This window comes from Myotis nattereri, assembly GCF_964212035.1.
Source record: "Myotis nattereri genome assembly, chromosome: 1".
Taxonomy (NCBI): domain Eukaryota; kingdom Metazoa; phylum Chordata; class Mammalia; order Chiroptera; family Vespertilionidae; genus Myotis; species Myotis nattereri.
The window spans coordinates 113,636,219-113,662,025 of NC_138075.1; the positions used below are offsets into that span (position 1 = coordinate 113,636,219).

General features: G+C 43.4%; 1 protein-coding gene across 1 annotated transcript in view; it reads right to left on the reverse strand.

Annotated features, from left to right (window-relative positions):
* The window catches only part of THSD4 (thrombospondin type 1 domain containing 4), a gene marked incomplete at its 5' end in the record, with an annotated part of 579,672 nt that overhangs the window by 38,683 nt on the left and 515,182 nt on the right, over positions 1-25,807 (reverse strand). The window contains 3 exons of the mRNA XM_081084939.1: positions 790-1,065; positions 4,603-4,699; positions 7,031-7,206. Of these exons, the coding sequence (XP_080941065.1) occupies positions 790-1,065; positions 4,603-4,699; positions 7,031-7,206 (549 nt within the window). The remainder of the gene's footprint in view (positions 1-789; positions 1,066-4,602; positions 4,700-7,030; positions 7,207-25,807) is intronic.

Below are 25,807 nucleotides of genomic sequence, written 5' to 3' on the forward strand. Positions count from 1 at the left end.
TGCAGGTCCCAGCATCACATCTGGCACAGAACAGACGGGACCTGCCGAATGGCCTCCTGGATGAGTAAGTGGCGTCATCTGGCGAACAGGCTGTGTGAGCAGCATGAGGGTGAGCTGGCTAACGGCACATGCTTTTGTCCTCATCCTTTATGTCCACCCAGCAATGTCTGACCATCTCCAGAGAGGGCCGCATCTCACCCTCCTGGGCGGGCTGGGCCAGGCAATTTTTAAAGGCATGAAATGGAGGAGAATCTACACATGCCACCCTCGATGTAAAACCACATGACAACCATTTTTATCTTTTTTATAACTTTCCCTTGTTTCCACCTGGTTCTGAGTGTATCTGGTTCCTGCAACAGGCATCACACCATACCCAAATGGCAGACTATTTCAGTAAAAATACATTTTGATCTTGGGTTCCTGTGTCAATTAACTTTCATACTGCTTACCTCTATCGTGTCATGGTCCTCGCCAAAAAGGTTTTGGCCTCGATGTGTAATTATCTCTAGCTTTCTGTCTCCCTTTGCCAATTCTAACCTATATATTTTTCATTGTAATAAGTTGTAACCATGAGCACAGCAGCATTCCTGTCTCGTAAGTCCAACCTGAGGGTGATCTTGGAGTCGCCCCCACATAACCTCACACTAGTGAGCCATTGCAGGGCAGGCTCATGTCCCTGCCCCTCCCTGCCCCTCCCTGCCCCCTGCCCACTGCCACCCCAACACACACACACATACACACACACACCTGTCTCCTGGTTCACAGAGGCCCTGCCAGCCCACACCTCACCTTTCCCACAGGTCGTGGAGCACTCCGTGGTCCCAAGCTGTTTCCAGTTGTGATCTCGACTTCGTCGTGGGGGCTGTGGTGCTGGTAGCACCAAATTGCCCGGCCAGTGGGAAGAAAATCTATCTGGATGCCTGGCTGAGAAGGTCTGCGCAGATTCTGAGGTGAATATTTCTGGTGCCCCACCGTGCAAGCCTTCCTTCTCCTCAGTCCGTTCCTTCTCTTCTCCCGCCTCCTGACTCCTCCCCTCCGGGAGCAGCTGGCCACGGAAGGGCTCCCCTGGGAGAGGCCAGGGCCACACAGAAGGAAGTTCAGTTTGGAGGGTGAGTCGTAAAGAGGAAACTGCTTCAACATTTGAAATCAGGTAGCATGAGATCATTTCTAATTCATAGCACATATATTTAAAATAAGCAGACACAAATTTCCCTAATGTTTAAAACATTATTAAAAACAATAAGAAAAAGATGAACATCCAAGTAGGAAAGGTAGGCAAGGGCCAGGGAGAGACAGTTTACTAAAAAAGAAATACAAGCAGCCAAAAGTTCTCAACTTCACTCATAATTAAAGAACTACAGGTGAAAATAAGAACAACAACAAATCTATTAGCCTAACAATAAAGATTAGAGACCTTGGAAACCCTTAATCCCTACACTCCTTGTTGAAGTTTCCTGAAAACACGTTCTCATACATACACTGTAAAAGAGTCTGCAAATAAGATGCAAATTTTGGAGAGCAATTTGGCAACATTTATCCAAGCACATATTACTTTATTACAAAATAAGGAGGCAAATTCTACAGTTACTGTCAAATCAAGTTAAAACATAGGGCTTTCTTTGTCTCTTCACCAGCACATTTTTATCTAGTTGGCTACTTACAATACTTTGTGGTTTAAAATATGACATGCAAATTAAAAGAACAGAGTCAAAACCAGGCATATTGATATAAATGAGACTGTCCAAGATGTTATCAGCAAAAAACACTTTTGAGTACTTTGTATGTACTGGGCACAAGGATTGATGCCTAATTTATTAAATTCCCTCCCTGCTGCCCCCCTCAAAACAAAACTTTTGAGTGTAGTTTTTCCCTCTCTGCTTTCAGACAGGAAATGTGTTCAGAGACGTTACTGACTTGCCGGAGGATACACAGCAGGAAAGTGGCAGAGTTGGATTCAGGCTCTGTCCTCCTGACTCAGCTGATATGGAGGATGAAACCTGGTCCAGAATGCCCTTCCTCACCAACTTTTTACAAATGACCCCTTCTGGGCCCGCCCTGTCCCAGGCCACGGATCCCAGAACTCCATGCTACGTGTTAGGTGAAACCCATTAGACTTGTTATCAATGATCAATATCCTATATGATCTCAAGTAGTCTGTCCAGTTGCCCTTGTAAGCCAGCATTAATAGTTTGCCACCTGGGCTTGGTTCTCAGACTGTGTATTGCTCCTGGAAATGGTTTAAAAATTCTGTCGGGTTGGCTATGCTAACCTGGAGTTTGAACAACACTTGGACCCTATGTGTCTGACGCACTCCAGGCTGTTGTTTCCCAGTGGCCAGTGGCATCAGGTAACCTTATTATCTGATTGGCAGCCCAGAAAAGGATGGATGTGCCAGGCCTCGCACCTGTCCCCTCTCTCTGTAGGACAGGCATTGGGCCAGGTAGCCTCTAGGCCAGTGATGGTGAACCTTTTGAGCTCGGCGTGTCAGCATTTTGAAAAACCCTAACTTAACTCTGGTGCTGTGTCACATATAGAAATTTTTTGATATTTGCAACCATAGTAAAACAAAGACTTATATTTTTGATATTTATTTTATATATTTAAGTGCCATTTAACAAGGAAAAATCAACCAAAAAAATGAGTTCGCGTGTCACCTCTGATAACCAGGTTATTTGGGATTTTGAGAAGGAGAGATTATCCTGGTTATTTGCGTGTCATAGGTTCGCCATCACTGCCCTCGGCAGTATAACAAGCACAGGGCTAGTCATACAGACAGGCCTGAGGTCACTGTGGAATCTGGGTAAGAACCTCATCTCTCTAAGCTTTCAGTTCCTTACTTTTAAAATGAGGCTGATAACAGTACTTTCCTCTGAGCACTATGGTGAACACTGGATGACTAATTTATGTGAAGGGATCAGCAGTGTCCAGCACACAGCAAGGACCCAGTGCGTGTGAGCAACTATCATCATAAATATTTCTGCAGACCTTCCTGTTTGAAAGATGGAAAAGATAGTCTCCCTTCAGGTGGTGGGCTCCAGGAGCACTCGGTAAAGAAACATCTGCAGAGCCCGAGTGTGTGCCATTCCTAAGCAAAAGCTGCCTGCCCTGTCCACCAGCAGAGCCCCAGGGAAGAGGCAGGTTGCTAGGTGTGAATTCGGTGTTCTTTTCTGATAGGTCAACGTATGTTAACAGAAGCAAAAGGGGGCCAATAGGAAAGGCACTGGCAGACAGACCAGTGGCCCTCAGAAGATGTCTGTGTCCCAATCCCTGGAGCCTGAAATATGTCACCTTACATGGCAAAGGGGACTTTGGAGATGTGATTGAGATTTTGAGATGGAGAGCTTATCCTGGTTATCTGGGTGGCCCCAATAAGGGTCCTTATAAGAAAGAGGCAGGAGGGTGCGTGTCAGGGAGCCCACCCTGGTGAAAGATGTGATGATGGAAGCAAAGGGTAAGAGCCAGAAAGAGATGTGAAGGGCTACTCAGCTGGCCTGGAAGATGGAGGAAGGGGCCGTGAACCAAGGAAAGCTAGCGGCCTCTGGAAAGAGGCAAGGAAACACTCTCTCCTACAGCCTCGGAGGGGACATGGCAACGATATTGATTTTGGCCCAGCAAACCCATGTTGACCTTCTGACTGTTAGAACAGTAAAGGAGTAAATCTGTTGTTTTGAGCCACTAAGCTTGAGGCGATTTATTATGGCAACAACAAGAAACCAGTATAAGGCATTTCAAAATGAGGGCCTGGAGAGAAAGACCCAGGATGTTCACTTGTTTTTGAATCAGCAAAGGCTCAGATAAATGGCGACCTCTGGGCCACTGACTCTGAAGTATGCGTCCCTGGGTTTTCTCTGTGCTGAGTTAGAGACAGAGGGTAGCTGCACAAGAAGAAGAAGGAAGGGGCTTTAAAAGGAAATGCCCCAACTTTCAGCCTTAGCCTGCATCCCCCTGTCTTGGTATGCCGGGTGCCCCTCTCCGCTGAGCCCTCCTGCACCCTGCCCGGCTCCCGTCCTGTCCCTGGGGCTATCAGTTGGCTAATACTCCCATGGGTCACATGAGACAGATGAGGAATTCGATGCTCCCTGGGTGACATACTTCAACAAGCCAGGTATTGATGTCTGGGAATTGCAGAAAGGGATGAACACGCTTGTTGGCTACGATCTGGTTCCAGAACCCAAAATCACTGATACTGCTTTGCGGGCATGCAGACGGTTATTTTGCTAGTGCTGTTCGCATCCTAGAGGTTGTTAAGGACAAAGCAGGACCGCATAAGAAAACCTACCCTATGTCATCCAAGAACTTAGACCAACTTTAAATGAACTGGGACTCTCTACTCCAGAGGAACTGGGCCTTGACAAAGTATAAACCCTAGCAATGGGCTTCCCAAGGATTTACTGATGATACGACTTGAGTGTAAACAATCAGCTGGAAATACTGATGATAACATATTACCTTATTTGGACAAGTCTTCCTTTACTGAGTACCAAACCATGTAATGGTAACTTGAACTTTAATAAAAAGGAAATGAGATTGAACTGAAATTAAAAATAAAAATAAATAAAGAGAAATGACCTGAGTGCTTGGCAGAAAAACAAGGGATTTTACCTGGTCTCCTGTGAGGTGGCACTTGTGGGCTGATGGCATTGGTCCCCATGATAACGTACTCATAGTGGACTCCTGGGTTAGGCTGCTGGTGTATCATCTGACAACACAAAAGTCAGTGTCACTGGGCTGGCACGCACATCCATGTCCCCCTGACTTTGGGTTCAGTGGAATAAGTGACAGGATCTATAAATGAGGGGGTTGATTCACATCTAATAATATTAGTGAACCTGTGACAGATTAAACAAATAGCTATGAAAGCTATTTCCAGATGGCTTTTTGTTATTTGCTTTAGAAGAAGGAAAAACTTAAAAGAAAACTAGGCTGAAAGTGAACATTTTATAAATTCCAAATAGGAAGATGGGAGCAATGATTGGAACCTTTTTGTTGGCTCCCAACCATCCTATACCAGGGCTTAGATTTTGCTTAGTGCTCTCAAAGTGTCCAGGCAGATACGTGTTGACACGACACAGAACTTGTTTGGACACTAGGTGGCGAGAGAGTCGAGCAAAGGGCCCACCTCTGGCAGAGCCAGCTGGATCCTTTAGGTTCTTTCAACACTTTCTACGTGGCCAGTGAGGCTGGCTCAGGAAAGGCCTGCCCCCACCCTCTTCCTCTTTGACTCTTGGGTTCCTCCACTTCTCATCCATAGAAAGCTCCAGACCACAAAGAGATGGGGTCAGGAAATCAGGTCTAAGGGAAGTAACTGTCCCTAGGTCCTATTGTCTTAGGAACTGACGACAAAAGTAGAACAGCAAGCAGGAAGCTGCATAGGGCTGTGGAGGTCACAGTGAGACTTCTCTGGGGCAAAAGAAAAAATAAATCAGCATGGCCCAGCAGAATGAACCCCTCTCTATTGGTTCTGGGGCACAAACGCCCATGGCTTTCCTGGTGGGCAGCAGGGTGATGGGCTCAGTTCACCAGCGGAACGAGGATTTACTGAGTAAATTGAGTCAGGTAAGGAGACACTCCACATCCTGGTATTTCGGTCTTTATTGCTTCATACAGCGGCTCTCTTGTTGACCAGCTGTCTAATCTAGATCAAGTCCCTTAATCTCAGTTTTTTATTTCTTCATCTGGAGAAGAAGTTGGAATCACAGATGATCTCAAGTCTTTTCGGCTTCAAGCAGTTTGGTTCCTGAACATGTCTATTATGTCCATTTATGCCTTTAACTCTTATGTCTTCCCTGCATGTGAAACGAGGCAATCCCTTTTATAAATCACCCAATGGACTTCATACACTCAGAAACCATGGTGGTGCACACAGAGCCCTGCGAGACAGTGTTATGACCTCAGGTTCCTGCGGTTTACCCCTCATCCCCTCACCTACTTCTCCTTTCACACAATTCCACAATTGGTTTGTGGCCGGAAATCCTCTCTCCGTCTTCCCATGCCTCTTGAGCTGTGTGAGCATTCTGCCAGTACAAACCTTGCCCCATTTAGAAAATTATTGTTGGCCACCACATCCTAGACCACCCACGGTGGTCCTTTAACAATCTGGCTTTTTATCCCTGATGCCATTCTAAACCTACCCAGAGTCCAACAACCCACTGGACAGTGTAAAAGAATATCGAAAATTAACTATAACAAGGCTTTCTTTACTGTTTCCAGTCCATGAGCCACTAGGCCCAAGAGGAACAAACATGTAAATTTGGAGAAGTAATATATATAAAACCCTAACAAAGCACACATCATGTGCTGGTTTTGGAGGTTGTAAGAGAATGCATATCTATAAGAAAGCTCCTTCTTTTTATCATAAAACCCAATTTCAAGCTTTATTTCTGTCACCTTTTATTTCCTGATGTTTTAAAGAAGACTGGATTCTAGTGTTTCTTAAAAAACAAGGACCATTTTTAACTTGTGTAACTTAATAATTGATTTTCTTGTTAAGTAAGCTAAGTTCCCTGTGAAGCAGAGAGTGCCTAGTAAACCTCTGTATTGCTACCCTGCGCTTTATTGGGTCACCTGGAGCACGCTGGAGTTCTCCCGTCTTCATTTGCTTTAACAGAATTTGAAGAGGGCTGGGAACTGTGAGTGGTCTTGTCTTGCTTTAGGCATTTGCTTTCTTTTGCCATAAAAAGAAAACATGCCAAATTAGCATTAGGAGGAAAGTGCCTGGAGGAGATCCAATGCTCATGAAATAAAGGATATGTTTTGCCTCTGATTTGGTTCAACAAGTAAAATTGGTTTTACTGGGTCAATAAACTCTGAGGGTTCTAAGCATCTGGTAAAGTTTAAGGTTTCTGGGAGCTGGGCACATTCAGGGTGAATGGTGAAGATGAAGGCCAAGATGCAAAGGCACCTCCAAGGACTCCGCTCAGATGGTCATATTAAGCACGGGCAACGGTTTGTTGCTTTTTGTTCTAAGTGTGGCCAGAAGAAGCAACAAAATAAACAATCCAGAGAACAGCCCAGAAACATACAAACTCACATAAACATCCAAGATCTCGTTAGTGGGACCTTCAGCCAGAAAGGACTCTCCAGCAGTGCTCGAAATCTCATTTGGACGCTTGTAGGTGAACATTGTCCCTCCACCCTCGTATTTTCCAGGCCGGTCAATTGCCCAGTTCCCGTTGATGATGGAGCGGCCAGAACGACTTCGCAAGGCTGTCGAGAGAAATGACACAGTTTCTCAGGTAAGCCCAGGGTATGCCATTCTAAAAACCTGAGCTGGTCCCCTACCCCCTGTTACTGACTTATTGATTCATTATGTTTTTCATCAGGATCCACTCTGTGCCAGGCACTGATTTAGGCCTTGAGGCAGGATGAGGCGTCTAGATCACATCCCTTTGGGCTTCATCACCTCTTCAACCCACTTCAATCTCTTCCACCGTAGAAATGAAGGGCAAGCGTGGTTAGGTGAGGGGAAATTATTATATCCCATTATCTAGGTGAGAGGGTGCACACTGGCAGCTCAGTAGCTGATTTTGGCCTGCAGATGGGCTTAATTTGGCCTTCGTGCCTTTGTATTATTAATTTTTAATGTAATTTAACTTAAATTTAAGAATTGGGAGATTTCACATGAAAAATTTAGAGCATTAGCTTGTCTTGTAAAACAAGAAGACATGTTAACATTGGCCGCATTCCCTCAAGGCAGCAATCGGTTAGCGCTATGGAGGACTGCCCCTTTTTGATGGAGCCTGCATGCTCTGGTTTGCCCTAATTCCCACCACTTAGGTGAAGTCTTAGTTTATTTCCCATTTATTAATGAACATGAATTATGTATTCCACTTGTGATCATGCTTGCAGTGCAATGTTTCTTATGGAATGAATTTTTCACATAATTTTTCTACTTGTATGCCTCCTAAAAGTGGCAAAGCTAAAGAAAGGCCAAGCAGTGTCACAAGATTGTCTCCTGCCAGGCCAGCTTCATTTATTTCTGTTACTCCCCCGAGTTCTGTGAGCTACGTTAGATACTTCCACATACACTGTCAGAACTAATCCTCGAAACATTGCTAAGCAGATCATAACCCGATCTTTCAGAGACTTGGTTCACAGACCAGAGGGACTTCGTTCAAGTTCACGGAGATGATAAGTGATGGAACTGTGATTTGAAGTCCACACTCACCAGGGAAGTAAAAAAGGAGGAGAGGAAAGAAGCAGGAGTCAGGGTTAACGAGGGAAGAAAGGACAGCACACTAGAGCAGACTTGTTTCCTTACACATGTGGCACCTTGAAGTCCACAAGCCAATGGCAGATTGAAGGAGATCCTTCGTAAGTGCCATGTAAACAGTGGGTCCTGGGCTCTTCGAACTTGCATCTTACCGAGTTCCTAAATGTAATGTTTTACAACGCATTGTGGAAATTGTATATGTAAACACAAGAATTGAGAACAACATAATAAACATCCAGGTACCCACTGCCCAGCTTCAACAATGATCAATTCATGGCTTATCTTATTTCACTTTGCAAACCCCAGACTCCATTTTTACTTGTTTTTCAGTAGGTGTCTCTAAAACAAAGGACTCTTTGTTTCTTTTTTTTTTCCTGTTTTTTTAAGATATATTTTTATTGCTTTCAGAGAGGAAGGGAGAGGGAGAGAGAGATAGAAATATCAATGAGAGCGACTCATTGATTGGCTGTCTCCTGCACGCCCTCTACCAGGGATTGAGCTGGCAACCCATGCATGTGCCCTTGACCAGAATCGAACCCGGAACCCTGCAGTCTGCAGGCCAACACTCTATCCACTGAGCCAAACTGCCTAGGGCAGGGCTCTTTGTTTCTTAACCTTGGGTTCAGTAGTGATTCTGTAATGGAGGCTGCTCCAAGGATGAAAGAACCTCCAATTCTTTCCAAGCAGCCTCCCCTTCAGACTCTGCCCCTTGTTGCTATGGCTACTGAGAGACCACAGCTATGGAACATTGAATTATAAAATCAATTCAGCTTATTGAGTGGCAAAGAAGGGTCAAGAATAGACACTGAGGAGGAATAGGTTTGGGCTGTTTTCTATCAAAAACCACACTTCTCGTGAGTGGGCCATACAGTGTTTCCATGTCCTCATTTTCCATTCATTCCTCAATCATTTCCTGTTTGACCTTTGCCCCCATTATCCTACTGAAACAATTCATATTAATGTCACCAAAGCTGTCATGTTGCTAAATCCAACGGGAACTTTTCAGGCCGCCTCTTACTAGACATCTCAGTGGCGTTTGGCACTATTGACCATTCCATCCTATTTGAAACACTCACTGGTTTCTGGGACACCACACTTGGCTTGCTTTCCACTGCTCTCAGGCTTCTGCTTTTCCTCTCTGTCTCATCTTTCTCTACTGGGCTATTAAGTATTAGCATTCTTCAGGGATTCATGGGCCATTGTGCCCATGCCCATGGCTTTAATTACTGTATGCAGTGACTTTCAAATTTATGTTTCCAATCCAGACTTTTCCTCTGCTCCCAGACTTCTGTATCTAATTGCCTACTTGACAGCTTCACTCAGATGTGTTGTCTAAGACTGAACTTATCCCTAAATCTACCAGTGTTTCTTGTTTCAGTAAATGGTACCACCATCTAATTAGAAACCTAGGAACCATCCTGGACACTTCCTCCCTTCCTTGTCATCTCTATCCATCCATCATCAAATTTTATTTGTCCTCCTCCATATTTCTTGAGCCCATCTGCTTCTCTCCTTGTCCATCACCATAACAAGTGCCAAGCTACTATCAGAGCTTATCTGCACTAACTCAAAAACCTTCAGCTTAGTCGTTCTGTTTCCCTTCTTTTCAGCAAGAGTAATCTTCTCAGAGTTCAGATTTGGTCACCATCTACAGCTCAAAATCCTTCAATAGCTTTCTCTTTCTCTAGGGAAAAACCCCAATCATTAATGAGGCCAGGGCCATATCTTGTATCACTATCTTCTCTGTGCTCTGCGCTCTGGCCTTCTTTTAGCTCATCTGACACATCATATTCCCTCCAAAATGCTGTGCCTTCCTCCAGACATATTTCCGTGAGCCTCCAGTCCCATTTGATCTTTTTTCCCTTTATTTTTTTTAATTGAATTTGCTGGGGTGACATTGGTTAATAAAATTATTACAGGTTTCGGGGGCACAATTCTATAATGCATCATCTATATATAGTATCGTGTCTTCACCATTCCACGCCAAGTCTCCTTCCATCACCATTTATCCCCTCTTTACCCTTTCCTACCTCCCCTCCCCTCCTTCCCTCTGGTAATCACAATACTATTGGCTGTGTCTATGAGTTTTTTTGGTGTGTTTTTTTGTTTGTTTGTTTTTGTTTAATCCCTTCACAATTTTCACCCAGCCCTCCAACCCTCCTTCCCTGTGTATCTATAAGTCTATTTCTATTTTGTTTATTTTGTTCATTTGATCCTGCATATAAGTGAAATCATACAGTGTCTGTCTTTCTCGTATTTGTTCTTTAGCTGTCGGCTCCTCAGCAGTCTTCTCCCACCCCCAGCCCAAGCCTGTCTCTTCTCTCACTTGCTCTAATGAATGTCTATCTCCCAGGACACCCTAAGCTCCTAAAAGGCAAAGGCAGTGGTGCTTCCTCACTGTTAGAGCTCTAGTCCCAGCACAGTGCTCACCAGGTAGTAGGAACTTGCTATTTGATGAACACAAAAGTAGAAAAAGGCAACATCAAAAGAAAGGCAAGAAATGATAAGTAGGCAATTCACAGAGAAACAAGTACAAATATTCCATAAGTAAATTAAAAGATGCTCTATCTTGCTTATAATTTAAGAAATGCAAATCCAAACCACAATGGTATATTCTTGATCCACCAGATTGGCAAATGTTTTAAAAGATGTAATGCTGCCAGAATTGACAGGTATATGAAGCAAGCACCCATAACATTGTTGGTGGGAATATAAACTGATTCAATCATATTGGAGGGCAGTGATTATATTGTTAAAACTTTATGTGCCTATACATAAAGTACCCAGGAATTGTACTTCTAGGAAACTACTTGAGTAATACCCTTCTCTAAATATTCGAAAGTATTTGTAACAAGATATTCTCTGAAGATTTTTTTTTTAAATGTAGAAAAACAAACAACCTGAATATTCATCAGTAGAGGATTGCTTAAGCAAATTGTCATAGTGGATGTCCATGCAGTGGGCCCTAGAAACAATGAGATAGGTCTGTGTGTGTGGGTATGGCAAGGACTCCACGATCATTTTTGAAGGAAACAAAAATGCAAAACAGTGTGTTTGGTATGATCTCATTTGTGTATACTTTATGTAAAAGCATATACATAACACATGCAGGCACATGCACAATACTTTTTAGAGAAAGTCATAAAACTGTTAACATTTGTGGACAGAAACTGGGGTTTAGGTTGGGATGTGAGTTGAGAAGGGAGCCATTATTTCTTATTTTCTATCTTTTTACTACCATTTAAATTTTGCTTTACCATATGCTTATATTACTTTTTTAAAGGCTTACGATTTTGTAATTAATATAAAGAGCACAGTACAAGCAGACATACCCTGAGGGATATATGTATTTTCAATTTTTTACAGCTTCTCCTTAAATCCCATTCAGAGTATCAAAAGCTCAGAACTGAGGTAAGTTCTGGCTAAGATTTTATTGCTGTTAATGGAAATATTGTACAAGAAGTTATTACCTGGAAACAAAAAGTTCTAGTAAAGAACCATTTGAAATACTTCATAGGAGAGAGCTGCAAGGGCCTCCAGCAAATAAAACATGGGACCTGAATCTTTTTATTGTCTACTGTCACTCACACATCCCTGCAAAGGTTTAGAGGAGTCCTTATCATTTAACAGCAAAGCATATAAAAGCCATACCAGATTTTTAGCAAACACACTCCTGATTCCATATGCCCACAGGTCAGCTTCTGAAACAGCTCCCAAAGAACCACAACCTGGTCAGACATATTGAAAACAGCTGTACCTACCGTTTATGTGCCTCTAAGCCAGCGGTTCTCAACCTGTGGGTTGAGACCCCTTTGGCGGTCGAACGACCCTTTCACAGGGGTCGCCTAAGACCATCCTGCATATCAGATATTTACAATATGATTCATAACAGTAGCAACATTACAGTTATGAAGTAGCAACGAAAATAATTTTATGGTTGGGTCACAACATGAGGAACTGTATTTAAAGGGCCAGAAGTTGAGAACCACTGCAGCAGTCACAGGGCTATAAATGGTGTCCAACACTGCCCTACAAAAAGGTGCAGGTGACTCATGACTCTTGCTAGTGGGTGTGTCCACTGAAGGTCAGGCTTTGACAAAGCTTGTTTGAAAGTCAACCTCACAGCTGTGTCAATGTGAGGAAACAACTTCTGTTTGACAGTTGGATTTTATTCCAGTTTTAGTTGTCAATGCCTGGCACATATATTTGGCTTAAACTATCTGCGCCAGCAATGCCCTCATCCAAGATCTTATGAATCGTGTATAATCTAAGCCCTGCTTCTCATACATTTTACCCCATAACCTTAATGCCCGTTGTTGACAACCCAACCACTGGCTTCCACAATCAAATAAAGAAGGTGACTTCCTTAGAGCAAACAGGTCACTGTGATCTGGATGTCGTTTCTTCCTTTGGAAGTGCTAGCAAATCACAAGCTTCTCAATCTTTCAGCAGGTCTTAGAAGTTATTTGGGAAGTAGAACAGCACAACAAAGTCTAAGGCGAAGGGGTCCGACATCACTGGCCACTGCCACAATGCCAACTTGAGGTCTGCAGCCCTGACATTTTCCGTCTAGTCTATGAGCTTTAACAAAAGCCCACACATGGGCACAAACCCAACTGAGTCCCAGGATATGCTAGTGAAGCTGGAAATGGAACACAATTATTCACTTCATACTACCACCTTGGAAGGGTCTGTCAATTACATCTTTATCTTAGCATTTCTTCTATTATAAACTAGAGGCCCAGTGCACAAAAATTTGTGCACTCGGAGGGGTCCCTCAGCCTGGCCTGTGCCCTCTTGCAGTCTGGGACCCCTCGGGGAATGACCGCATGCTGGCTTAGGCCTGCTCCCTGGGGGATTGGGCCTAGGCTGGCAGTCAGACATCCCTCTGGCAGCCCAGGAGCCCTTGGGGGATATCCATTTGCCAGCGGGGAGCAGGCCTAAGCTGCAATCGGACATCCTTAGCGCTGCTGAGGAGGCGGGAGAGGTTCCCACCACCACTGCTGTACTGGCAGCCATCAGCCTGGCTTGTGGCTGAGCAGAGCTCCCCCTGTGGGAGTACACTGACCACCAGGGGGCAGCTCCTGCATTGAGCATATGCCCCCTGGTGGTCAGTGTGTGTCATAGTGACCAGTCATTCCCAGTGGTTCTGCTGTTAGGGTCAGTTTGCATATTACCCTTTTATTACATAGGAGTGCCTGGCCGGCCTGGGTAAGGGGCTGATGGCTGTTTGCAGGCTGGCCACAGCCCCTTCAGGGTAGGGGTTACCCCTGGGGTGCCTGGCCAGCCTGGGTGAGGGGCTGAAGGCCATTTTCAGGCTGGCCACACCCGCTTCAGGGTGGGGGGATCCTGCTGGGATGCCTGGCCAGTCTGGGTGAGTAGCTGAGGTCAGTTTGCAGGCTGGCCAAGCCCCCCAGCGGGGACCCTCACCCCTTGAGGGTGTGGCCAGCCTGGGTGAGGGGTTGATGGCTGTTTTCAGGCTGGCCACACCCCCAGCCACCCAAACTCCCAGTGGAGGCTGGCTGGAAGCAGGTATCTGGGATTTATTTGTCTTCTATAATTGAAACTTTGTTGCCATGAGCAGAAGCCACAGCCAGCTCAGGGCAGGCGGGAAGCTTGGCTTCCTCCATTGCCCGGGCAACCAAGCCTCCTGCTTGCTCCAGCTCCGTGGCTGCCGGCCACCATCTTGGTTGGGTTAATTTGCATATAGTCGCTCTGATTGGCTGCTGGGCGTGGCTTAGGGTGTAGCGAAGGTACGGTCATTAAATCTTTGTCTTTTATTAGTGTAGATGTAGGCAACAGACCATAACAGTACTAGTAGCACTGTGACTTTGTCACCAATAGAAATCACGTATGTATTCATATGACATTAAGATGTTACAAATACTTTGAAAAATTGTTTAAAAACTCATTACTATATAGGTCTGAGATCTCATGTATTCAGGCCTTCTTTGATTTAAGAAACTATAAAAATTGTATCAACAATACAAAATTAAACCATTGTTCTTAACAGCATTGACCCAAAGCAATACCAGAGAGCCAGAAACCCCTAAGGGGGTGACGGGGCCTAATGGCCCACTAAATACACCTGAGCCATCTTGTTCACCTTATCTAGGACCCTGAGAAGGACTAGTCCCATCAAGCCACAAGAGGAACTCAGCCACCCAGGCTCCCTGACTACCATCTGCCCTCTCCAGGCAGTAGCAGGGGGAGAGTTTCATCTTCCACACAAGGCTTAAGATAAATTAAGATAACTTTAGGAAAGTTTTCAGATAACCCTAACAAGTACATAGATGTTCTTCAGGGATGGACATAAACCTTTAATTTATCATGGGAGAATGTAATGCTTCTTTTGAGTCAGACACTCTCAGCATCAGAGAAGCGATACAATCTAGCAGTTTGGAGACAAACACTTCTCAGCAAATGCCAGTAGGGTCTCCCATGATCAGATTGGACTGTTTTACTCCAGGGTTTTAGAGAGAGCTCCCATTTGTTTGGTCAGGCCTTAGCTCAGGATTTATGTCAGTTTAACCACCCGCAGATCAAAATATACAAAGGTCACTAAATTCACTGGTTCACATGGTAATTGGTCATAGAATGGCCCTTCCTACTATATATATGTCAACAACATATATACATACAAGTATACATATGAGAACACAAGGTATTCTTAGCAGACTATGTAGTTAAGGGAACAAATATCACATTCTCAATCTCATAAAATTTAGGCCCAAATCCAGGGTTTACTACCTGTTCCTAGCATTATTGTTTGGCCCTTGTTTACTCAATTGTCTAACTCTTTTCATCCTCTCTCGCCTAGAATCCATCAAACTACAGATGGTTATAGAAATGGAACTCTGAATGACATCCTCCCATCTTCCATGGTCCCTTAGATTGTCCACCTCTGATGGAGCCCCAACACCCCTTGCATGTTCCTCTTCAGTTGGAAGTAGCCAGAGCAGTCGTCACTCCAAATTCCAACAGCAGTTGGGGTCTCCGAATCAGAGAGGGGAATGAGACAGAAAAAGTTAGGTAGATAGGGATGGGACCATGGGAGGAGGAAGCGAAACCAGGAACCCAGATCGGCGGAGCTACTAAGACACCCCAACTCGAGTGGGAAGAAAGGGTGTGCATGAGAGGCATAAATTTTAAAATGTATGAATATTACCAAGACAGACAGAGTGCAGATAACCAATCACAAGACAGTGAGGTAAACATATATACAAACAAGCGCGTGCTCCCTTCCTTTCTCCCCTGGCATAGCGCACAATGGATATCTATTGTGGGGGAGCACATCCCCTATGCCAGTGGTTCTCAACCTTCCTAATGCCACGACCCTTTTTTTTTTCCATATTTTTTTTTTATTATTATTAGTTAAGGTATTACAAATGTGTCCTCATCCCCCCCATTAACCCCCAACCTCCCCACCACACACAAACTCATGCTCCCATCCCCCCGTTGTCCATGTCCATTGGTTTGGCTTATATACATGTATACAAGTCCTTCGGTTGATCTCTTCCCCTTACCCCCGCCCTCCCCTACTTTCCTTCCGACCCTTTAATACAGTTCCTCATGTTGTGGTGACCCCCAATTTCAATGTTACATATTGAACATAATTAAAGCATAGTGATTAATCACAAAAACAATATATAATTATATATGTGTTTTCCGATGGTCTTAGGCGACCCCTGTGAAAGGGTCGTTCCACCCTCAAAGGGTCGCGACCCACAGGTTGAGAACCGCTGCCCTATGCCCGTGTGGCTTATGGCCATGTGGGCCTCCACCAATGGGCTATTAGACTTTAATTAGCTTGGATACTAAACTACCCTCAACTGTAACATGGAAAGGAAGCTCTGGACTTGCTACTCCTGAAATCCTAGCTGCACCTTTTCCAGGACTGGCTTCTCCCAATAAACTTTGGTTCCATTAACAAACAAAAAAACAAACAATTTCATCACAATATATAATAATTACTGTGATTATTAGGCCCTCTAAGAGATCTCTTATTTTAATGATAAAGAAGCACCTGCTACTATATTGCAAATTTGCTTTCAAAAAATATGCTGATAATTATATTTCAGTATAATTCGTTTCCTTTGTACTCTTCTGTATCTTATTTTATGGATTTAAAAACAAAATTCTGAGAATGTACCCATTAACTTCCAAGAGAGTTCCTGGCACAAATAAGTGAAGAGCACCCATTTAATAATTGATGGTTTTCAAAACACAAATGAATAGATAACATAGTCAATAACCTCTAATATAAAAGCCTAAGCTATGATGCGCACTGACCACCAGGGAGCAGATGCTCAACGCAGGAGCTGCCCCCCTGGTGGTCAGTGTGCTCCCACAGCAGGAGCGCCGCTCAGCTGACCGATGGGTGCCAGACACAGGGCTCACAGCTGGTTGTCGCAGCCCAGAGACCGCAGTGGGGCCAGGATGAGCAGGAATGGCAGGTGGTGTTGGACTGCTGGTTTTGGCCCAGTACCCGCAGGCCATGCCGAGGGACCCCACCAGTGCACGAATCTGTGCACTGGGCCTCTAGTACTGTAATGAGTTTGTATAGTGACAAGCATAACTTTGTGTGGTGATCACTTTGTAACGTATATAAATATCAAATCACTATGTTGTACACCTGAAACTAATATAATTTTGTAAGTCATTATACTTCAATAATAAACCCCACAAATGAACTCATAATATGAATGCCAATCCTATAAGGCAAGCAGAACACATATTACCTTTCTTATAGAGACAAGGAAATAGGCTCAGAGAGATTAAGTTGCTTGCTCAAGTTTATAGGCTGTTATGCAGAGTTCAGCACTTGAACTTTGATGATCTGATTCCAAATTCTTCCCTTACACCAGTGTGGTCTTCGGGCCAGCAGCATCAGCATCCTGGTAGCTGGTCAGACATGTAGGTGCAGGCTGGCTGAATTGGAAACTCTGGGATGGGGACTAGCTTCAGGCCCCCCAGGTGGCTGTGGTGCATTTAAAGTTAGAGAACCACTGCAGTATACCTTCTCTCATCTCTTATTTTTGAGCCCTGATCAAAAGAAATGTTTCTCAATCAAGGGAGGAAAGGTTTTACCTCTCATCTTCTGGCTCTGCCTGGACAACAGGGCAGACACTGTGAGGAGGGAGGTGAAAGGGCCGTTCTGGGGGTTGTGGCCTTCGCTCCTCCCTTCTACTGAAGCCCTCACAACATGCCTGCCCTCCCTGTCTGTGAGTATTTAGGATTCCCAGAGCCAACTTTTTCGAGTTATCAGCAATCAATCTGAGAAGACGCCTATAATCGTGTGACATTATACACAAGGCATAAGCTATTAAGGGTTTGGATTGTGTAATCCTTGGCATGGGGGTGGGAAGGGGGGTATAAAAGAGTCCCATTCAACTCAACACAAACTACCCCCTGACACTAAGCCCACACGCTGCCTTGTTAAATGCTAGCATGTGCCATTTTCCCGTCTTCACTGACACTGGATGTGTCTTACGACAGAAAAGCAGTAGTGGCCAGGCAGATGGTTGAGTTCTGATGTAGTTGTCATTTCCTGAACACTTGAAATAGGGTTGATTAGGTCATTTCAGTTGAGTTAATTGCATTGGCAACCTGATTTGTAGCTGTATTAAAATATTTTAAAATTAGGATATTACTTATATATAGTAAGGTATTTATAAGTTTATAGCTAGATTTTTATATTTGTATTATACCTGTGTTACTATTACCCAAATAAGATATAGATCATTCCAGCACCCCAGCAGTCTCCTTCCAGGCTTCTGAAAGTCATTATCCCAATCCCCACAAGCCTCAAGGGTTACCACTAATTACTCTGCTGTCTAGCTCCATAGTTTTGCTTGTTATTGAATTTCATATAAATGGAATAATACCATACATACTCTTTTGCATGGGGCATCTTTTATTTAACTTTATTTCCATGAAATATGTTCACATTGTTCATTCTTTTTCATAGCAATTTAGTATTATACCACCACCATTTATTTACTTTTTCTAGTATTTATGGACTTTTGGGTTCTTTCCAGTTTGTGACTGCTATAAACATTCTTGTATGTTTTTGGTGGACACAAGTCCTCACTTATGCTGGGGATATACCAAGGGTAGAATTGCTGGGGCATAAGTATATGTATGTGTTGTAGTAGGCATGCCAAACGTTTTTCCAAAGTGGTTGCTCCCTGAACTTGATGTTGTTGGGAGCCAGGGATCTCACTGTGGAAAAAGAGACGTACAACTATTGAATGCAGAAGGCAATATAGAACCCTGTGGTGATGGATTTGAATTTGAGGTAATGTGAATTTATGATCTTGAAATTATGTATATGTGCACATTTACATGTGCATTTATATATGTACATGCATGTGAGTGTGCATATTTTATGTATTTATATGCATATGTATATATACATGCATTTCCTAGTTCTGTCTGCTAAGAGGGCTAAGAACCAAAAACACTCCACTAGCTATTAGCATACCTAGCACCTCAGTCTTGATCTCTACTACCATTTCCCATCAAAGGCACCATTTCCTGGAAAAATGATGAGTTTCAGGGATGGGGCAACATAAGCATGAAAGTGTTCACAAGCCCTGGTCAGATCGCTCAGTTGATTGGAGTATCAACTTGTACACAAAAAGGTTGCAGGTTCCATTCTCAGTCGGAGAACATGCCTAGGTTTCTGGCTTGATTCCCACCCCACTACCCCTCAGGATGCTTACCAGAGGCAACCAATTGATGTTTCTCTATTTCTCTCTCCCCCTTCCTCTCTCTCTCAGATCAATAAACACATCTCAGGTGAGGATAAAAAAACTGTTCATAAAAATGAATGGGGACATGTCACAAGGGCATAGGAGTCATGAAGAGGCGCCTACTGGCCACATCTGGAATTCTTTGCACACCCAAATAAGCATGGTGATAAATTATAAATTTTAAAAAAAGGAATATATTAATCCATATCAAGAATAAGTAGATTATTATAATAAATATAATACATGGGTAAAAAAGGGGAGAGCTCTTTCTTATGAGGGATTTTGAGGGCTGGCTGGTAACTATGGAGGGAGTGCCGAGTTGCAAAATCATTTCCCAATTGCCATGGTAAAGATTGTTTCCGGCAAAAATCATCAACAGATGGTAAACCTTGGGAGACATTTTGTTGTGGAGGAAGACATTCTCTTGGTCTTTCTTTTTTGCTCCTCATATTTTATTTTTTAAAAATAAATCTTTATTGTTCAGATTATTACAGTTGTTCCTCTTTTTCCCCCCAAAGCTCCTCTCCACCCAGTTCCCACCCCCCCATGCCCATACCCCCCCATTGTCCTTTTCCATAGGTGTATAATTTTTGTACAGTCTCTTCCTGCACCCACACACCCCCTTCCCCCTGAGAATTGTCAGTCCACTCCCTTTCTATGCTCCTGATTCTATTATATTCACCAGTTTACTCTGTTCATCAGATTTTTTATTCACTTAATTTTTTAGATTCACTTGTTGATAGATATGTATTTGTTGTCACTTTGCTGTTCATAATTTTTATCTTTACCTTTTTCTTCTTCTTCCTCTTCTTAAATAATACCCTTCAGCATTTCATATAATGCTGGTTTGGTGGTGATGAACTCCGTTAGCTTTTTCTTATCTGTGAAGCTCTTTATCTGACCTTCTAAATGATAGCTTTGCTGGGTAGAGTAATCTTGGTTGTAGGTTCTTGCTATTCATCACTTTGAATATTTCTTGCCGCTCCCTTCTGGCATGCATAGTTTCTGTTGAGAAATCAGCTGACAGTCGTATGGGTACTCCCTTGTAGGTAACTAACTGTTTTTGTTTTTCTCTTGCTGCTTTTAATATTCTCTCTTTGTCTTTTGCTCTTGGCATTTTAATTATGATGTGTCTTGGTGTGGTCCTCTTTGGATTTCTTTTGTTTGGGGTTCTCTGTGCTTCCTGGACTTGTAAGTCTATTTCTTTCACCAGGTAGGGGAAGTTTTCTGTCATTATTTCTTCAAATAGGTTTTCAATATCTTGCTCTCTCTCTTCTTTTGGAACCCCCATAATTCGGATGTTGGTACACTTGAAGTTGTCCCAGAGGCTCCTTACACTAACTTCATATTTTTGGATTCTTTTTTCATTTTGCTTTTCTGGTTGGGTGTTTTTTGCTTCTTTGTATTTCAAATTTTTGACTTGATTCTTGGGATCCTCTAGTCTGCTGTTGGATCTCTGTATATTGTTATTTATTTCAGTCAGTGTATACTTAATTTCTAATTGGTCCCTTTTCATATCCTTGAGGGTCTCACTAAATTTCTCAGAGATTTGTAGAAGATTCTTGAGTAACCTTATAGCTGTGATTTTGAACTCTATATACAGTAGTTTGCTTTCTTCCATTTCTTTCATTTGTGACATGTTTCTTTGTCTCCGCATTTTGGCTGCTTACCTGTGTTGATAAAGTGGCTTTGTGTGCTAGGTGTCCTATAGGGCCCAGTGGCTCAGCCTCCCTAATTACCTGAGGTGGACACTCATGGTGCACCCCTTTGTGGCTGTGTGCACAGTCTTGTTGTAGTTAAGCCTTTATTACTGTTGGTATCACTGGGAGGAATTGACCTCCAGGCCAATTGGCTGTGAGGACCAGCTGTGTCTACAAATGGAGAACTGCTGTGCTGGAGACACACTTATGGGGCAGTATTTGCTTCAGTGGGGCTTTGGTGCTCACTGAGTCTTCCCCTTGAGTGTATCACGTATGGATGTGAAGAGTTATAATTTGGTATGGTCTCACACTGACCACTGGGTACACTGGCTCTTGGATCTCCAGGGAGGTGCAAAGTCAGCCACTGCCTAAGGCCACCCAGCAGGAGCTACAGAGAGATCTGCAGATTCCTCCTCTTTGTTTGGGGTTTGGAGGTGCCAAGATGAGGCCCAACTGTGAAGCAATGCAGGCTGCTGTGGAGCCTTAGGCCTTCTTTTGGAAGCTCTGGGGCTCCTGACCCAGCTGCAGTTCATTAGGTTTTAGATTGCAAAAGGACAGTCCATTCATATGCAAAAGCCTCTGTGTACATGTTGGGTGGGGTTGTAAATTGGGTGGGGCAGGGTCTCAGGGAATCACCAGGGCAGAGCAAACAGCAATGGCTGCCAGTCAGCCTTGCCCCAGAGAGGTCCCTGGGTCTCTGTGTCCCATGGCCCCGTGCAGGAACAATGATCGCTGTAAGCACCTCTGAGAGAAAGCCGCCCTCATGTTCCAGCCCGATGCCAGACAGTCCAGTTTCTCCCCCGAATGAGTCTGGGTCCCCAGAATCTTGCCTAGAACTAGAGTTCAGAGCAATCAGGAGCTTGTATCTCCCTCCTGATTGAAAAAGACAACAGCGCACCCAGTAGCCAGCTCGTTTCAGGCATGCTTCCGTACCTCTGCACTTCGGCACCTCCGCACTTCCTACCAGTCTCAATGCGCCTTTCTCTGTCCTTCTAGTTGTATAACTTCCACTCAGCCAGCCTTCCTGTAGTTCTGAATGATATCCGTTTTGTCTTTTAGTTGTAGTTTTGATGTGGTTGTGTGAAGCAGCAAGTATAGGTGTTTACCTATGCTGCCATCTTGGTTCCTCCTCCCTTGGTCTTATAGGTCTCTCAGATTGTTTAATAGTAGCAAAGGAGAAATTGGGCAACACTTTACTAGGTGCTCAAATTAGGATCAGTGAGAAAAGGTGAACATTGCGTGCGTCCAGACGTCGTATTTTGGAAAGGATGCACTGCTACTTCAGTGCTCCGGCTGAAAGAGCATTATTGCATCTAACCACGAGGAGCATTCTAGCTTTTGAAAACGGGGGAACGGTATTCTTCAGAAATGTCAGTATCACAAAAGATAAAGAAAGTCTGCATACAGTTTAAACAAGGAGAAAGAGAAATGTCAACTAAATGTGGTTCCTGACCCTGAACCAGATTGGATCCTGAATGGGATGTAGAAAAGTGCTGTAAAGGACATGACTTGATCAATTGACAAAACTGGAGTATGGGTGGTAAATTAAATACTTTTAAGTACTGTACTAACATAAATGTGTGAAGTTGTTCGCTGTACCATGGTTACATAAGGGAATATCCCTATTCTTAGGAAATACTCACTGAAACGGTGGTATGCACAGGTAAAGGGCCATTATATATGTAACACCCTCAAATGGTTCAGAGGAAAAACATCTAGGTGACTCTTGATAAAAATAAAGGGGTTCTTTGTATTATTTTTGTGTTTGTTACATTTTATGAATTTCAAATTATAGATCCTCCTCAGCTTACAATGGGGTTACGACCTGATAAACTGTAAGTTGAACATACTGTAAGTAAAAATGCACTTAATCCACCTAACCTACCTAGCCTACCTTAAACGGATCAGAACACTTGCATTAGCTGACAGTTGGGCAAAATCATCTAGTACATATCCTATTTTATAATCAAGTGTTGACTATCTCATGTAATTTATTGACTACTGTACTGAAAGGAATATAGAGTATTGTATGGATCCTTATTAATGTGCATAGCTGAAAGTATTCTGGGTCTGGAAAATGTTTGAAGCATTGAACTAAAACAAAAGCTCTGGCTACACAGTGCACTGCAGGGCATGGGTTGCTTACCCTGGTGACAGCTTGGCTGACTGGGAGCTGCAGCTTCTGCCACTGCCCAGCATCCCGAGAGAGTATTGGATTTCATATCGCTAGCTCGGGAAAAGATCAAACTTCAAAATTCAAGGCCTGGCTTCTACATATCACTTTCTCACTATCGGAAAGTAAAGAAATCATTAAGTTAATCCATCCTAAGTTGGGAACTGTCTGTATTTCCAAATAAAAATTTGACTCCTTTTCCCTCTAATCCTCATGACTGAGTTCTGCCTCCCAGAGATGGAATTTAATTGGTTGGGGTATAGCCTGGGCATTGAGTGATTTAAAAGCTCCCCAGGTGATACTAATCACAGAGCTGGATCAGATAATAAAATTTTCAAAGCTGGCAGAAGCTGTTGCCGCTGACTCCTGCATTCTGGATCACTACTCTCTTGCTCCGCATGCATTTTTCAAAAGTTTTGAGCTAACTCTTAGGCTACAACTGCTAGAAATATGTAATTTGATGAAGGGACAACAATATGTATAATCAAACATGCAATTCAGACAAAGCCCCATTATTCCTTAAAATGCTTCGAACTTCTACTGCTTAGTGTAAACATACTAAAGGAAGGCTATGTGCACAGATTGCATGGATTCTGTCACTGTTTGCTTCTCAAAACTGCCAAAGGCCAAAAATGGTTCAGAATAAGTTTTAGGATCTGAATCAGAAGAAGGCTTAGAGTCCAACTTCAATGGCAATAGAACGAAGTAGCATGTGTGTTATGCTGTTAACTGTTATGGCTGGTTTCTATTATTACATTTATTTCCCTATTTTATATAATACTAGAGGTTTAGTGCATGGATTTGTGCACTGGTGGGGTCCCTCAGCCTGGCCTGAGCCCTCTCGCAACCTGGGACCCCTTCTGGGATGTTGGACTGCTAGTTTCGGCCTGATCCCTGCAGGACAGGCTGAGGGACCCCACCGGTGCATGAATCTGTGAACCAGGCCTCTAGAATGCATATAAGATCTTTGGTTAATTTCTTTCTGCCCTGCCCCCTCCCCTCTTCCCTCTGAGATTCATCAGTCTGTTCCATGTTTCTATGCCTGTGCATTGAGCGTCTGCCTCCTGGTGGTGAGTGCACATCACAGCTACAGGTTGAATGGCTGAATGGTTGCTTAGGATTTTATATATATAGACTAGAGGCCCAGTGCATGAATTCATGCATGGGTGGGGTCCCTTGGCCTGGCTGGTGATTGGGGGCCAGCAGGCTGTGGAGGGGTGGGGGAGGGGCTGCGGGATGTTGGCTGGCTGGGGGAAGGGTCCACAGGAGGTTGGTCGGTCATGGGAGGTTGGTTGTGGGAGTGCACTGACCACCAGGGGGCAGCTTCTGTGTTGAGCATCTGCTCCCTGGTGGTCAGTGTGTATCATAGTGACCGGTCGACTTGTCAACTGGTCGTTCGGTCGCTTAGGCTTTATATATATATATAATATATATATATGCACCTGCCTTCCTTGCTACAAGGTGAGTGCATTAAAGGCAGACACTGTGATATAAGCATGTTTGCCCACTACCTGACTCTTGCTTGGGACTCAAGAAATGCTTGTTGAATAGAAGTAAATTATGAGCTGTATTGTTCTGATCTATCTTATTTTAACCTTGGAGTTCAGATAAGAGAGTCTTGGAAACTCTACTTTAAGTAGATGTTCCTGTTTAAGAATTCCAATCGCAAAAAATGTTCTCCATTCCTCCTGACCCAAATGGTAAACAGAAGCAGTGCTGCATAAAAATTCTGTCTAAAAAAAAAAAAGCAAGCATTTCTTTTTAGGTAGATCCAGGCCCAGTTTGATAAAGTGTACAAATTATGATTTCTGTTAAATAAATATACGCATGTATCACACTGTAATTTTTCAGTTCGGATTCGCATTGGCATTTGCAGTTTGGAAAAATTGAATCTGTGTGATTTTCTAAAATATGATGTAACACATTTGGACTGAAAGTCAGAGTATCAGAGAAAGATTGGCTTTCTCTTCGGCACTCTGTGATCCCAGGTTGTGAAGGGTTTGAATAAAGAGAAATGCCAAGTCTTTGTTCTTATTTCATTGCTAAATTATAGGTAAGTACAGCTAATTCTCATTCTTTAAGATATTAACATTTGATTTATTTCAACTCCAAATTTCCTTTGAATATGTACTAACTATAAAGAAGGTTTGTGTTTTCAAGCCTCAAATAATTTGTATGTAATAGGTTCCATCTATGGTTTAAGCAAGAAAATAAACCGGGCAAAGCAGTATTGAGGGGCTGCAAAGGTAAGATAGCTCATAACTTTGGAAGCTCAGACACATGCTAGTACAATGGGAACAAAGAGGCTGGTAAAACTTCTATGGAGGGTAGAGGATCTTAGAGAAGAGGTGGCATTTGAGCAGGAATTTGCAAGGTGAGAAGCAGTTCACCAGGCAGAGGACAGGGGAAGGGTGCCTGGGGGCAAAGGCAGAAGCAGAAAGAGACCTGAGCTTGTAGGAGAGGGGACAGCCTGATGTGCTAGAGAAGGGGTGTCATGGATGCTGGGGACTGGAGTGGAGTGGAGGCTGTGGAGTGAGAGCCCCTGTTGAAGAGGTTAGAAGGGAAGACAGGATAGACGGTGCGGGCTGGATTGTGGGTACTGGGGAGCCATGGAAGGGTGTTTTTTTAAATTAAATTGATTGGGGTGACATTGATCAACATAAACATATAGGATTCAGGGGTGGGTTTCTATGTTACAAGATATGTATATTGAACTGTGTGCCTACCACCCAAAGTCAAATCTTCATAATATACCACATAAACAAAAGAAAGGATAAAAATCATATGGTCTTATCAATAGATGCAGAAAAAGCATTTGATAAGACACAACATCCATTTATGATTAAAACACCCAATAAAATAGGAATAGAAGGAAAGAACCTCCACATAATAAAGGCCATCTATGATAAACCCTCAGGTAATATCATAGTCAATGGTGAAAAACTGAAAGCTTTGCCTCTAAGAT